Below are 12,672 nucleotides of genomic sequence, written 5' to 3'. Positions count from 1 at the left end.
GAGAGGTTGAACAAGCTAGTAATAGGGGTTGCAACAATTTCGGTGGGTCATTTTAGAAAGAGAGGGTCCAGATTGTCTAGCCCAGCGGATTTGTAGGGGTCCAGATTTTGCAGCTCTTTCAGAACATCAGCTATCTGGATTTGGGTGAAGGAGAAATGGGGGAGGCTTGGGCAAGTTGCAGTGAGGGGTGCAGGGCTGTTGACCAGGGTAGGGGTAGCCAGGTGGAAAGCATGGCCAGCCCTAGAAAAATGCATATTGAAATGCTCAATTATCGCGGATTTATCGGTGGTGACAGTGTTTCTTAGCCTCAGTGCAGTGGGCAGCTGGGAGGAGGTGCTCTTATTCTCCATGGACTTTACAGTGTCCCAGAACTTTTTGACGTTAGTGCTACGTGATGAAAATTTCTGTTTGAAAAAGCTAGCCTTTGCTTTCCTAACTGGCTGTGTATATTGGTTCCTAACTTCCCTGAAAAGTTGCATATCACAGGGGCTATTCAATGCTAATGCAGTACGCCACGGGATGTTTTTGTGCTGGTCAAGGGCAGTCAGGTCTGGACTGAACCAAGAGCTATATGTCTGTCTGACTAACTGCTTGTCTGCCAGTCTGTCTGTCTGTGTCTGTGTCTGTTTGTCTGTCTTTCTTTCTGTCTGTGTCTGTATGTCTGTCTGTGTCTGCCTGTCTGTTTCTCTGTCTGTCTGTCTGATTACAAGAAGTCACTTTATTAGGGGTCATAGGGGCAGTTTCGAAGGGTTAAAAAGGAATAATCTTCACAAATGTTACATATTTCTGACAGGGGGACCGTCATGACCCGGCATAGGAAATTTGAAGTCCATTGGACGAAATGGTTTTATAGTTCAAGAAGCTAAGAGCCTTGTTATGCATTCTTGAAGGAATTCTGAAGGGGCTATTGGTCATTTTTTTTTACTTGAAACTCTCTGTCTTTCTTTCTTTCTTCCTGCCTGCCTGCCTGCCTGCCTGCCTGTCTGTCTGTCTGTCTGTCTGTCAAACTGCCTGCCTGTCTGTCTGTCTGCTTGCCTGTCTGTCTGCTTGCCTGTCTGCCTGTCTGTGTCTGTCTGTCTGCCTGTCTGTGGGAGAGAGTGGAGGGAGAGGGAGAGAGAGGAGGGAGTGGAGAGAGAGAGAGTCAACAGACAGACAGACAGAGGTAGGAAAGAGGAGGGAGAGAGACAGATGAGAGGAAGGGGAGGCAGGGAAAGAAGGAGGGAGAGATAATGGAGGGGGGAGGAGGGAGAAAGAGAAGGGGGATAGTGATGGAGAGGGTGAGAGAGGGTGGAGGAGGTGAAAGGGGAAAGGAGAGAGAAGAAAATGAGAGGGATTAAAAGGCGGTAGAGAGTGAGAGACGACAGACATGAGATAAACGAGAAAAACGTCAACCTTTTTACACTCATCTTTTCACATTGACTGCAATGTATTAAGAAAAACATCAACCCTGTGCCACATATCTTTCCCCATTGACTGCAATGTACTGAAAAAAAAGTAAGCTAGTGACATTTTACATTTTTACCAAAACGTGTTAGGATGTTTTCCTATGATACAGTGCCTTCTGAAAGTATTCAGACCCCTTGACTTTTTCCACATTTTGTTAGGTTACAGCCTTATTCTAAAATGTATTAAATTGTTTCCCCCCTCATCAATCTACAGACAATACCCCATAATGACAAAGCATAAACAGGTTTTTAGAAATGTTTGCTAAATTATTAGAAATTAAAAACTGAAATATTACATTTACATCAGTATTCAAACCCTTTACTCAGTACTTTGTTGAAGAACCTTTAGCAGTGATTACAGCCTCAAGTCTTCTTGGGTATGACGCTACAAGCTTGGCACACCTGTATTTTGGGAGTTTCTCCCATTCTTCTCTGCAGATCCTCTCAAGCTCTGTCTGGATGGAAGGGGAGTGTTGCTGCACAGCTCTCTCCAGAGATGTTAGATCGGGTTCAAGTCCGGGCTCTGGCTGGGCCACTCAAGAACATTCACTTGTCCCAAAGCCACTCCTGCATTGTCCTGGCTGTGTGCTTAGAGTCGTTGTCTTTTTGGAAGGTGAACATTCGCCCCAGTCTTAGGTCCATCAAGGATCTCTCTGTACTTTGCTCCGTTCATCTTTGCCTGAATCCTGACTAAACTCCCAGTCTCTACCGATGAAAAACATCCCCACAGCATGATTCTGCCATCACCATGCTTCACCGTAGGGATGGTGCCAGGTTTCCTCCAGATGTGATGCTTGGCATTCAGGCCAAAGAGTTCAATCTTGGTTTCATCAGACCAGATAATCTTGTTTCTCATGGTCTGAGAGTCTTTAGGTGCCTTTTGGCAAACTCCAAGCAAGCTGTCATGTGCCTTTTACTGAGGAGTGGCTTCAGTCTTGCCACTCTACCATAAAGGCCTGATTGGTGGAGTGCTGCAGAGATGGTTGTCCTTCTGGAAGGTTCTTCCATCTCCACAGAGGAACTCCAGAGCACTGTCACATTGACCATCGGGTTCTTGATCACCTCCCTGACCAAGGCCCTTCTCCCCCGATTGCTCAGTTTGGCCTGGCGTTCAGCTCTAGGAAGAGTCTTGGTGGTTCCAAACTTCTTCTATTTAAGAATGATGGAGGCTACTGTGTTCTTGGGGACCTTCAATGCTGCAGAAATGTGTTGGTACCCTTCCCCAGATCTGTGCCTCGACAGAATGCTGTCTCTGAGCTCTATGGACAATTAATTCGACCTCATGGCTTGGTTTTTGCTGTGGGACCTTACTGTATATAGACAGGTGTGTGTCTTTCCAAATCATGTCCAATCAATTGAAATTACTTCAGGTGGACTCCAATCAAGTTGTAGAAACATCTCAAGGATGATCCGTGGAAACAGGATGCAGCTGAGAAATTTCGAGTGTCATAGCAAAGGGTCTGAATAATTATGTAAATAACGTATTTCTGTTTTCCATTTTTTTATACATTTGCTAACATTTCTACAAACCTGTTTTTGCTATGTCATTATGCGTTTTTGTGTATAGACTGCTGAGGATATTTATTTATTTAATCCACTTATAATAAGGCTGTAATGTAACAACCTTTTGAAAAAGTCAAGGGGTCTGAATACTTTCCGAAGGCACTCTATCATATTGAGAATTGACCAAAAAATATGTAGTCTGTTTTTACATTGCTACTGTATATTCTCAGCCAGTCGAGCGGTTGACACGGTTTAAAACTCTAAAACGTGTGGCGTGAGTGTTGTCTGAAGATGAGTTCATCGCTACTGGGCATAGTTATGCGTGATTATAAAGGCTTCTAAGGATGTTATAAAGGCTCGTAAATATATTATAAAGGCTCATAAGGTGGTCATAAGGTGGTAATAAGGCCTACCTGGGGGAGTTTTTTTGGTGAGGGTGGCCCTGTTGCTTGGCACGCTCCGCCCCGTGGCTCTCTGTGCCTGCAGTGATACCACATAGATGGACTCAGACGCTACGAATAGAGGGACATACCAGACACATAGGCCAGCGTTTACACACTAGGACACATTATGGATGGACACACTACACACACTCTACATACTGTTCACACAAGAATATTCTAAATGAGGAGCAAACCCGGTGTGAGAGAGATCCAGGCGCTCTTACCTAGTTTGGGGTTGTGTCTGTTTCTCTGGTCAGCCTGTGGCTGGGTGTGGTGGTGGTGGTGTTGGGACCTCTGGTCCAGCAGGGGTGTCCCTGCCCTGGCCCTATCTGGCTGACGAGGGCCGGAGGATGATTGGGGGGGTCTCTGGATCCGCTGCCCCCTGGAGGAGGTCAGGCCTGACGGGTGCACCGCCCCATCAACCACTGATCCTCTTCCTGTTCTCACAGGGATCCTGACAGGGGAGTTAGCCCTGGGCCACATGTCTGGAGTAGGAGATGGACGAGCTGGAAGAGAGAGAAAAATACAGCATGGTTCACCTGACCCTGATAAGACCATAAGGTACAGTATCTCAGGTTGACATGCTGAGATAACTGTGTGAGGGCCAGTACCAAGTCTTAAGAAAATATATTATCACTTCTATGAGTTTTCCATCTCATAATTATGTTTTGAAATGTTTCAAATTAAATGGAGAACTCAGGGAAACTCCCCATATGTCCTACTTTGCCAAAAGCCTTTCCTCTCCAATAATCTAAACAAGTTAAAGTTTCTGAGACACTATAATCATGGGAGATGTCACAACGTGGACACAGACAGGGACCAGGGACCACGTAGTCCCCCAATGCTCCCACTTCCTGCTTCTTACTTCCTGGTGTAATCACATGATGTCTGTCTCCAGCCTGGACAGCCATCTCCGACAGACAGGCAGACAATCCCCCCATCCGTCTTCACCTCCCCTCCCTTGCTTTGCTGGCTTGCCGAGTGATAGCACGGACAACATAATGAAAAACATTTCCCTGCCTTCTCCTCATCTCTCATCCCTCTGTCTCTCATAATCATTATCAGATGAAAGGCTCTCTGTCTTCTTTCCCTCAGCGTAAATGTATTCCTATGCAGCAGTGGTTAATACAGTCCTGACAAGTCAGACAGAGTAGATGTGGGCATAAGATAGGGTCAGACAGGGTTAGTCAGTGGACTTGCATGAATTATTACCTGCTGGATCAGTGAGGGAGAGATGAGAAGAGGAGAAGTGAATCAAATAAGAGGTAATAGGAGTTGGGATTAAAGGAGGATATGACAAGAGGTCCTGACACGACAAAGTCTGTATGTCAGAGGGTTTGCTAACCTGGAGAGATCTCTCTCATTCTCTCTCTTCTTCTCTCTCCTTTATCTCCTAGCCCTCCCTGCTCTATTCACCTTTCCACTCTCTTTTCCTCCTTGGCCCTGGCAGCACAGCTAAGTGGAGCTCTGTCTGGCACTATGCAAGTTTAATACACACAAAAAAAGATCTTTGGATCTGATTAATTCCATTTTTGTGAGTAGTTACAGCTAATGAAAACATATTATTTTTACATGAAAATATTAATACAGATCTACTTAATTAAATTGTGTTATTGAAACACAACTTAATTGAGAAATAACCATTAGAAATTGACAAGATGTATTCAGGTAATCATGTTTCAAATCAATTAGAACAAGTTCCTCCCAAATTAAACAATTGTGTCAATTCTAGCTCTTTGAGTTGCAATCGTCCTAGCTACTAAATAAAAAAGCCCTTCTTTACATTCAAACGTTTTATTTACAATTTACAATGGTATAGTGGCCATTTCAGTAGGGCGCTTTGTGTTCCCATCTGTTTCTTGTTCATCCGCCAGCTAAACAACTGTCACACCAGCCTTCGCTCAGGAGTTCGGCATCGCCGGCCTTCTAGCTGCTACCGAACCTGCTGCTGGCAAACGCCCTTCACTCATCAACTCCGGACTTGTCTCGTCCTCATTACGCACACCTGGTTCCAATCCCCACTCTATCACTGTATAAAACTCCCTCTGTCATTTGTCTTCGTCGATCCTGAGTACTTCATTTTTTAGCACTTTGGGTTTCGTCCCGCTTTTATATATTAGTGCTTTAATAAACTCAGTAGTTCTAAACCTGCGACTGCTTCCTTCCTACTCCTCTCTACACTTGTGACAGAATGACCAACCCAACAGAACAGAAAGCAGCAGGACATCCCAACCTCTCCGCTATAGGAGCGATACCACGACTCGTGCCTGGAACACCTCGGGACTGCCATGGACTAGGTGCTCCGGACCATAAGCCAGCTGCAGGCTACACCACCAACTTCCCAGCCGCCCCGGTCGATCCAGCCACCCCACCACCATCTACATCACCTGGTCTGATCAGCAACGTCCTCCTACCCTTCCCGGAGCGGTTTGACGGCACCCCAGCTCACTGTAGGGGGTTTCTCCTGCAGTGTGACCTCCACTTTTCCCGTCATGCCGGGACAGCCCCGGAGAGGGCCAAGGTGGCCTTGGTGATCTCGATGCTGACAGGCAGGGCTCTGGAGTGGGTGCACGTTGTCTGGGAGAGGGACGGTCCAGAAGTGCAGTCATATGAGCGCTTCACTCAACTCTTCCGTGACGTTTTTGACCACCCTACAGAGGGCCGAGAGGGAGGTGAGTATCTCCTCCTTCTACGCCAGGGGTCCAGGACAGCGTCTGAGTACACTCTGGATTTCCGGACGGTGTCTGCGTCCACTGGCTGGAACGACCAGACCCTGTTGACGGTTTTACACAGCGGGCTACAGGCAGACATCCAGACCGAGCTGGCTCGTTGCGATGAGGACCTCATGCTGGATCAGCTCATCGCCATTGCCATCCGCCTGGATAATCTCCTGCGTACCCGTCAGCGCCCATCCCGGGGATTCGGGTCTCTCCCAGGAACCTCCAGCGAGCCAATGGAGGTGGGCACGACGCACCTTCCCCCAGAGGAACGTCAACGCCACCGTCAACAGGGTCTCTGCTCCTACTGTGGGGAGTCGGACCACCCCTGGACACCTGTCCTAGAAAAATAACCAGACGAGGAAGCGACAGGCCGAGGAACGCTCCTACACCTTCCCAAGTAGGCGTGGATGTGGCTTGCTCCTCTCTGTCACCCCAGCCCGTCCTCCTTCCTGACACTTTCCCGGACTAACCTGGCCCTCCACTGAGTCTTGCCCTAGTGGACTCTGGGTTCTGCAGGAAATTTCCTAGACCGGTCCGTGGCCTCATTCTTACGCATTCCTCTTGTCTTCTTGTCCCTCCTCAACCCCCTATCCCAGTCCATGCCCTAAACAACCGTCCCCTAGGAACAGGACTGGTGTGCCAGACCACGATTCCCATTTCCCTAACAGTTGCTCACAACCACCATGAACGCATCACTTTCCTCATCTTAGACTCTCCTGCACACCCCGTAGTTTTAGGTTTCCCCTGGTTACGGTTGCATAACCCCAGGATATGGGGGATCGTGGGGGATTGTGAGTTGCTGGCCGTCAAGAAGACACTGAATACATGGTGGCACTGTCTGGAGGGTGCTCAACACCCATTCCTTGTTTGGACGGACCACCGGAACCTCAAGTATATTCGAGCAGCGGCTGAACCCGTATCAGGCCAGGTGGGCCCTATTCTTCGCCAGGTTTGACTTTACCCTCTCCTACCGGCCAGAATCTAAGAACATCAAGGCAGATGCGTTGTCCCGGGTGCATGACACAGAGGATCGGAGGGAGAAAGTGACACCTATTCTTCATCTGTCCCGCATTGTGGCTCACCTGCCCACTGTCCTGAAGGGCGTACCTACATGCCCTGTGATATGCGGGACCGTCTCCTCACCTGGGCACACACAGTACCTGTGTCGGGGCACCCAGGTATAGCCCGTACCCACGACTGTCTGGTGGCCCACCTTGGCCCAGGACATCCGGGTTTACGTATCTACCTGCTCCACCTACGCACAAAGCAAGACACCGAGACACCTCAGCCTATGGCAAACTCCACATGCTGCCGGTTCCACAACGACCCTGGTCCCATCTGGACTTTGTCACAGACCTTCCCCCCTCTGAGGGGCACACCACCATCCTTGTCGTTTTGGACCGGTTCTCCAAAGCCTGTCGTTTGATTCCTTACAGACTCCCTCTGCCTACCCAAGGACGTCAGAGGACAAAAATCAGTTAATCACCTAACTGAGGAACTAAATTTAAACTTGCGCAATACCCTAGATGCAGTTGCACCCCTAAAAACTAAAAACAGTTGTCAGAAGAAACTAGCTCCCTGGTATACAGAAAATACTCGAGCTCTGAAGCAAGCTTCCAGAAAATTGGAATGGAAATGGCGCCACACCAAACTGGAAGTCTTCCGACTAGCTTGGAAAGACAGTACCGTGCAGTATCGAAGAGCCCTCACTGCTGGAAAATAAGAACAATCCGAAATGTATTTTTGATACTGTCGCAAAGCTAACTAAAAAGCAGCATTCCCCAAGAGAGGATGGCTTTCACTTCAGCAGTAATACATTCATGAACAGCTTTGAGGAAATGATCATGATCATTAGAAACGAAATTATGGACTCCTCTTTAAACCTGCGTATTCCTACAAAGCTCAGTTGTCCTGAGTCTTCACAACTCTGCCAGGACATAGGATCAAGGGAGACACTCAAGTGTTTGAGTACTATATCTCTTGACACAATGATGAAAGTAATCATGGCATCTAAACCTTCAAGCTGCATACTGGACCCTATTCCAACTAAACTACTGAAAGAGCTGCTTTCTGTGCTTGGCGCTCCTATGTTGAACATAATAAATGGCTCTCTATCCACCAGGTGTGTACCAAACTCACAAAAAGTGGCAGTAATAAAGCCTCTCTTGAAAAAGCCAAACCTTGACCCAGAAAATACATAAAACTATCGGCCTATATCGAATCTCCCATTCCTCTCAAAAAAAATTGAAAAAGCTGTTGCGCAGCAACTCACTGCCTTCCTGAAGACAAACAATGTATACGAAATGCTTCAGTCTGGTTTTAGACCCCATCATAGCACTGAGACTGCACTTGTGAAGGTGGTAAATTACCTTTTAATGGCGTCAGATCGAGGCTCTGGATCTGTCCTCGTGCTCCTAGACCTTAGTGCTGCTTTTGATACCATCGATCACCACATTCTTTTGGCGAGATTGGAAACCCAAATTGGTCTACACGGACAAGTTCTGGCCTGGTTTAGATCTTATCTGTCGGACAGATATCAGTTTGTCTCCTTGAATGGTTTGTCCTCGGACAAATCAACTGTAAATTTCGGTGTTCCTCAAGGTTCTGTTTTGAGACAACTATTGTTTTCACTATATATTTTACCTCTTGGGGATGTCATTCGAAAACATAATGTTAACTTTCACTCGACAACCACTGTGATTATTATTATTTGACCATGCATGAACATTTGAACATCTTGGCCATGTTCTGCTATAATCTCCACCCGGCACAGCCAGAAGAGGACTGGCCACCCCTCATAACCTGGTTCCTCTCTAGGTTTCTTTCTAGGTTTGGTTCTTTCTAGGGAGTTTTTCCTAGCCACCGTGCTTCTACACCTGCATTGCTTGCTGTTTGGGGTTTTAGGCTGGATTTCTGTACAGCACTTTGAGATATCAGCTGATGTAAGAAGGGCTATATAAATACATTTCATTTGATTTGATTCCTCTGCTAGGTCTCCCTCCGGCCATGCAAACAATGGAGGCTCTCTTCTCTTACGTCTTCTAGCACTACGGGATCCCGGCGGACATTGTGTCTGACCGTGGTCCTCAGTTCACCTCCTGTGTCTGGAAGGCCTTCATGAAACGACTGGGGGTCACGGTCAGCCTCACCTCTGGGTACCGTCCCCAATCAAATAGGCAAGTGGAAAGAGTAAATCCGGAACTGGGTAGGTACCTTCGTAGATACTGTCAGGATCGGCCAGGGGAGTGGGCTGCATTTCTGCCTTGGGCAGAAAACACACAAAACTCCCTCCATCACACCTCCACTAACCTCACACTCTTTCAGTGTGTTCTAGGCTAATCTGGTGCACATCAAGTTCCAGCAAGTAAGTCAATTCTACAAGAGACAAATACATTTAAGTGATAATGCCCTCGAAGTTGGTGTTTGGAGGATATGTTGGCACCGTTGTTGTTAGGCCCGAAAAGAAGTCGAAGGCCGGAATCCGTACCAATATATCCTTCAAACACCGGCTTCGAACACCGGCTTCACTTTTATACAACGCGTTACCAACATATTCAAAAAAAGATTAACATATTTTCATACTATTTCATCCATCCACAAGATATAGTCACGACACAAATCTAAGGTTGCTACCCAGCCGGCTGATCGTTTCGGTTGCAAGAGATGCGACCCAGGCATTCAGTCTTTATGTTCTGTATCTATGGACGCGAACCAGTCGTTCATTCTAAATGTTCCATTGCCATACTGGCTGGCAGCGTTGTTCTTATCCCTTGCCTGCTAGCTAGCCAACTACGGCTAACTTACAGTCAGGTCAAACAGTGCAGCCAGAATAACAGCAACAGTAGCTGCATTTGCGTTTGTTTTTTAGTGACATTTATTTGGACACATCCATAACAATAAGCTAATGATACGCAATTTCGCCTGGGGTAGACAATTGTGCTCTCTTGAGTAGCTAGCCAACAACACAGCTAACACAATCACTTTGTACATAATCACTAAAGCTGGAAAGACAGCAAACTAGCTGCACTTCGTTTAATTTGACCTGTTTTCTATTGATAGTTATTTCTGTACAGTACCAGTCAAAAGTTTCGACACACCTACACATTCAAGGGTTTGTCTTTATTTTTACTATTTTCTACATTGTAGAATAAGAGTGAAGACATCAAAACTATGAAATAACACATATGGAATCATGTAGTAACCAAAAATGTATTAAAAATGTGAGATTCTTCAAATTAGCCACCCTTTTCTTTGCAACTCCGCCTAGAAGGCCAGCATCCCGGAGTCGCCTCTTCACTGTTGGCGCATTGAAACAGGAGTAATCCTATCTTGTCTATTTCTATATCTCTCTCTGCACCACTCTGTCTGTCTGTACATAGAGAGAAAGCGCTCCTGCAGAGAGCAGACTAAGAGATGTCCCAATTTGGTTTCAACCAGCTGATTTCTCGTTCCTTTTATCTGTCTGTCTGTCTCTCTTTCGCTCTCTATCTCTCTCGAAAGTGGTCCTGCGCATTATTTGGCTTGGGCTACAGCCTGCAGATGTCTGGAGCATCGACTCAACAATCCTCCGATCGCCAGATATCAGCCTCTGTGTTTCCTGCAGCCTGGGGATTCAATGTGCTACGGGCCGGGCCAGGGCAGACATACCATTGGTTCGGTTAGATAGACCCACTGGGCTGTTTCTCTGTCTACCAGAGTCATAACATTAGGATTAATCATCACAGAGAAGGGATATATTTTTAACTCTGCGATGACAGCTGCAATTTTACACTTGCCTTTGTAATGGAACTGCTTAGGATTGTTTAACTTCTAAGACTAAAATGCGAAGGAACAACATCCATTTTGCTGTTACCTGGAGAGGATGCGTTAACAGGTGCCCCGTCCACCACTGCGAAGCCATCCAGTTTGACCAATTCACCACCTGGGGAACAGGTAAACATACACAGGTAAACCAAGGGTCAACTTAGAACAAGTAAACATCCATACAAGTACTGTAGACTTCACACAGGTCAAACAAATACAGGTGAGCTAAAGGAAAGAAGGTCCTTCATATAATGAATTGAAATGCCTTTACTTGTATGGCATGTTCAATGGAAGCAAGGTTGAAAAACTCTGATGCGTTTCGGCTACATGGCCTTCATCAGGGAGTGCAAAGATGTGATAAAATATGCTTTCTATTAGTGCTGGAAAGTATGATGCTATTGTTACAGACATTTCAGTCAAGTTGTCACACTCTCTCGCTCTCTCTCTCTGTTTCTCCCCATCTCCATCTCACTCCTGTCTCGCTCTCTAACTCTCCCTCTCTCTCTGTCTCTCTTCCTCTCCATCCGTAAGTGATATTATGGACATGTTGCTATAATAGAGCGCTAAGTCTGGCCAGACACATTAATGATGCAGAAGCAATGTGGTGTTATTTACGATGATTAATGCTGCTGGCATGCTGTGGGAACAGATCGATTTGCAAGGAGCATATCGTCGCGCACATGCGCACACACACACAAGTGTTTGCACTGATTTATGGTGAATGGTGTTGGATAGACCGCTGGGACCACAACACGACACACACACACACACACACACACACATCCAGACATGCACTACTGTTCAAAAGTTTGGGGTCACTTAGAAATGTCCTTGTTTTTGAAAGAGAAGCACATTTTTTGTCCATTAAAATAACATCAAATTGATCAGAAATACAGCGTAGACATTGCTAATGTTGTAAATGACTATTGTCGCTGGAAACGGCTGATTTTTTATGTAATATCTACATAGGCGTATTGAGGCCCATTATCAGCAAACATCACTCCTGTGTTCCAATGGCACGTTGTTTTAGCTAATACAAGTTTATCATTTTAAAAGGATAATTGATCATTAGAAAACCCTTTTGCAATTATCTTAGCACAGCTGAAAATTGTTTTTCTGATTAAAGAAGCAAAAAAACTGTCCTTCTTTAGATTAGTTGAGTATCTGGAGCATCAGCATTTGTGGGTTCGATTACAGGCTCAAAATGGCCAGAAACAGAGTACTTTCTTCTGAAACTCGTCAGTCTATTCTTGTTCTGAGAAATGAAGGCTATTCCATGCGAGAAATTGCCAAGAAACTGAAGATCTCGTACAACGCTGTGTACTACTCCCTTCACGGAACAGAGCAAACTGGCTCTAACCAGAATATTAAGAGGAGTTGGAGGCCCCGGTACACAACTGAGCAAGAGGACAAGTACATTAGAGTGTCTAGTTTGAGAAATAGACACCTCATAAGTCCTCAACTGGCAGCTTCATTAAATAGTACCAGTGAAGAGGCAACTCCGGGATGCTGGCCTTCTGGGCAGAGTTCCCCCGTCCAGTGTCTGTGTTCTTTTGCCCATCTTAATATTTAATTTTTATTGGCCAGTCTGTATTGGCCAGTTTTTATTTGCCCTTTCTGAGATACTACGTTTTCTTTGCATCTCCTCTTTCTATTCTGATACTCAACTAGTCTAAAGAAGGCCAGTTTAATTGCTTCTTTAATCAGCACAACAGTTTTCAGCTGTAACTGTAGCTCATTTACAACATGAACAATGTC

General features: G+C 46.0%; 1 protein-coding gene across 1 annotated transcript in view; it reads right to left on the bottom strand.

Moving 5' to 3' along the window:
* The window catches only part of LOC139556641 (fibronectin type III domain-containing protein 1-like), an 88,303-nt gene that overhangs the window by 63,383 nt on the left and 12,248 nt on the right, over nt 1-12,672 (bottom strand). Inside the window, exons 4-6 of the mRNA XM_071370838.1 lie at nt 10,964-11,032; nt 3,616-3,897; nt 3,362-3,460 (exon numbers count right to left, since the gene is read on the bottom strand). Of these exons, the coding sequence (XP_071226939.1) occupies nt 3,362-3,460; nt 3,616-3,897; nt 10,964-11,032 (450 nt within the window). The remainder of the gene's footprint in view (nt 1-3,361; nt 3,461-3,615; nt 3,898-10,963; nt 11,033-12,672) is intronic.

The sequence above is a fragment of the Salvelinus alpinus genome, chromosome 27, assembly GCF_045679555.1.
Source record: "Salvelinus alpinus chromosome 27, SLU_Salpinus.1, whole genome shotgun sequence".
In the NCBI taxonomy this organism is placed as follows: domain Eukaryota; kingdom Metazoa; phylum Chordata; class Actinopteri; order Salmoniformes; family Salmonidae; genus Salvelinus; species Salvelinus alpinus.
This window is presented reverse-complemented; position numbering and strand designations above follow the sequence as displayed.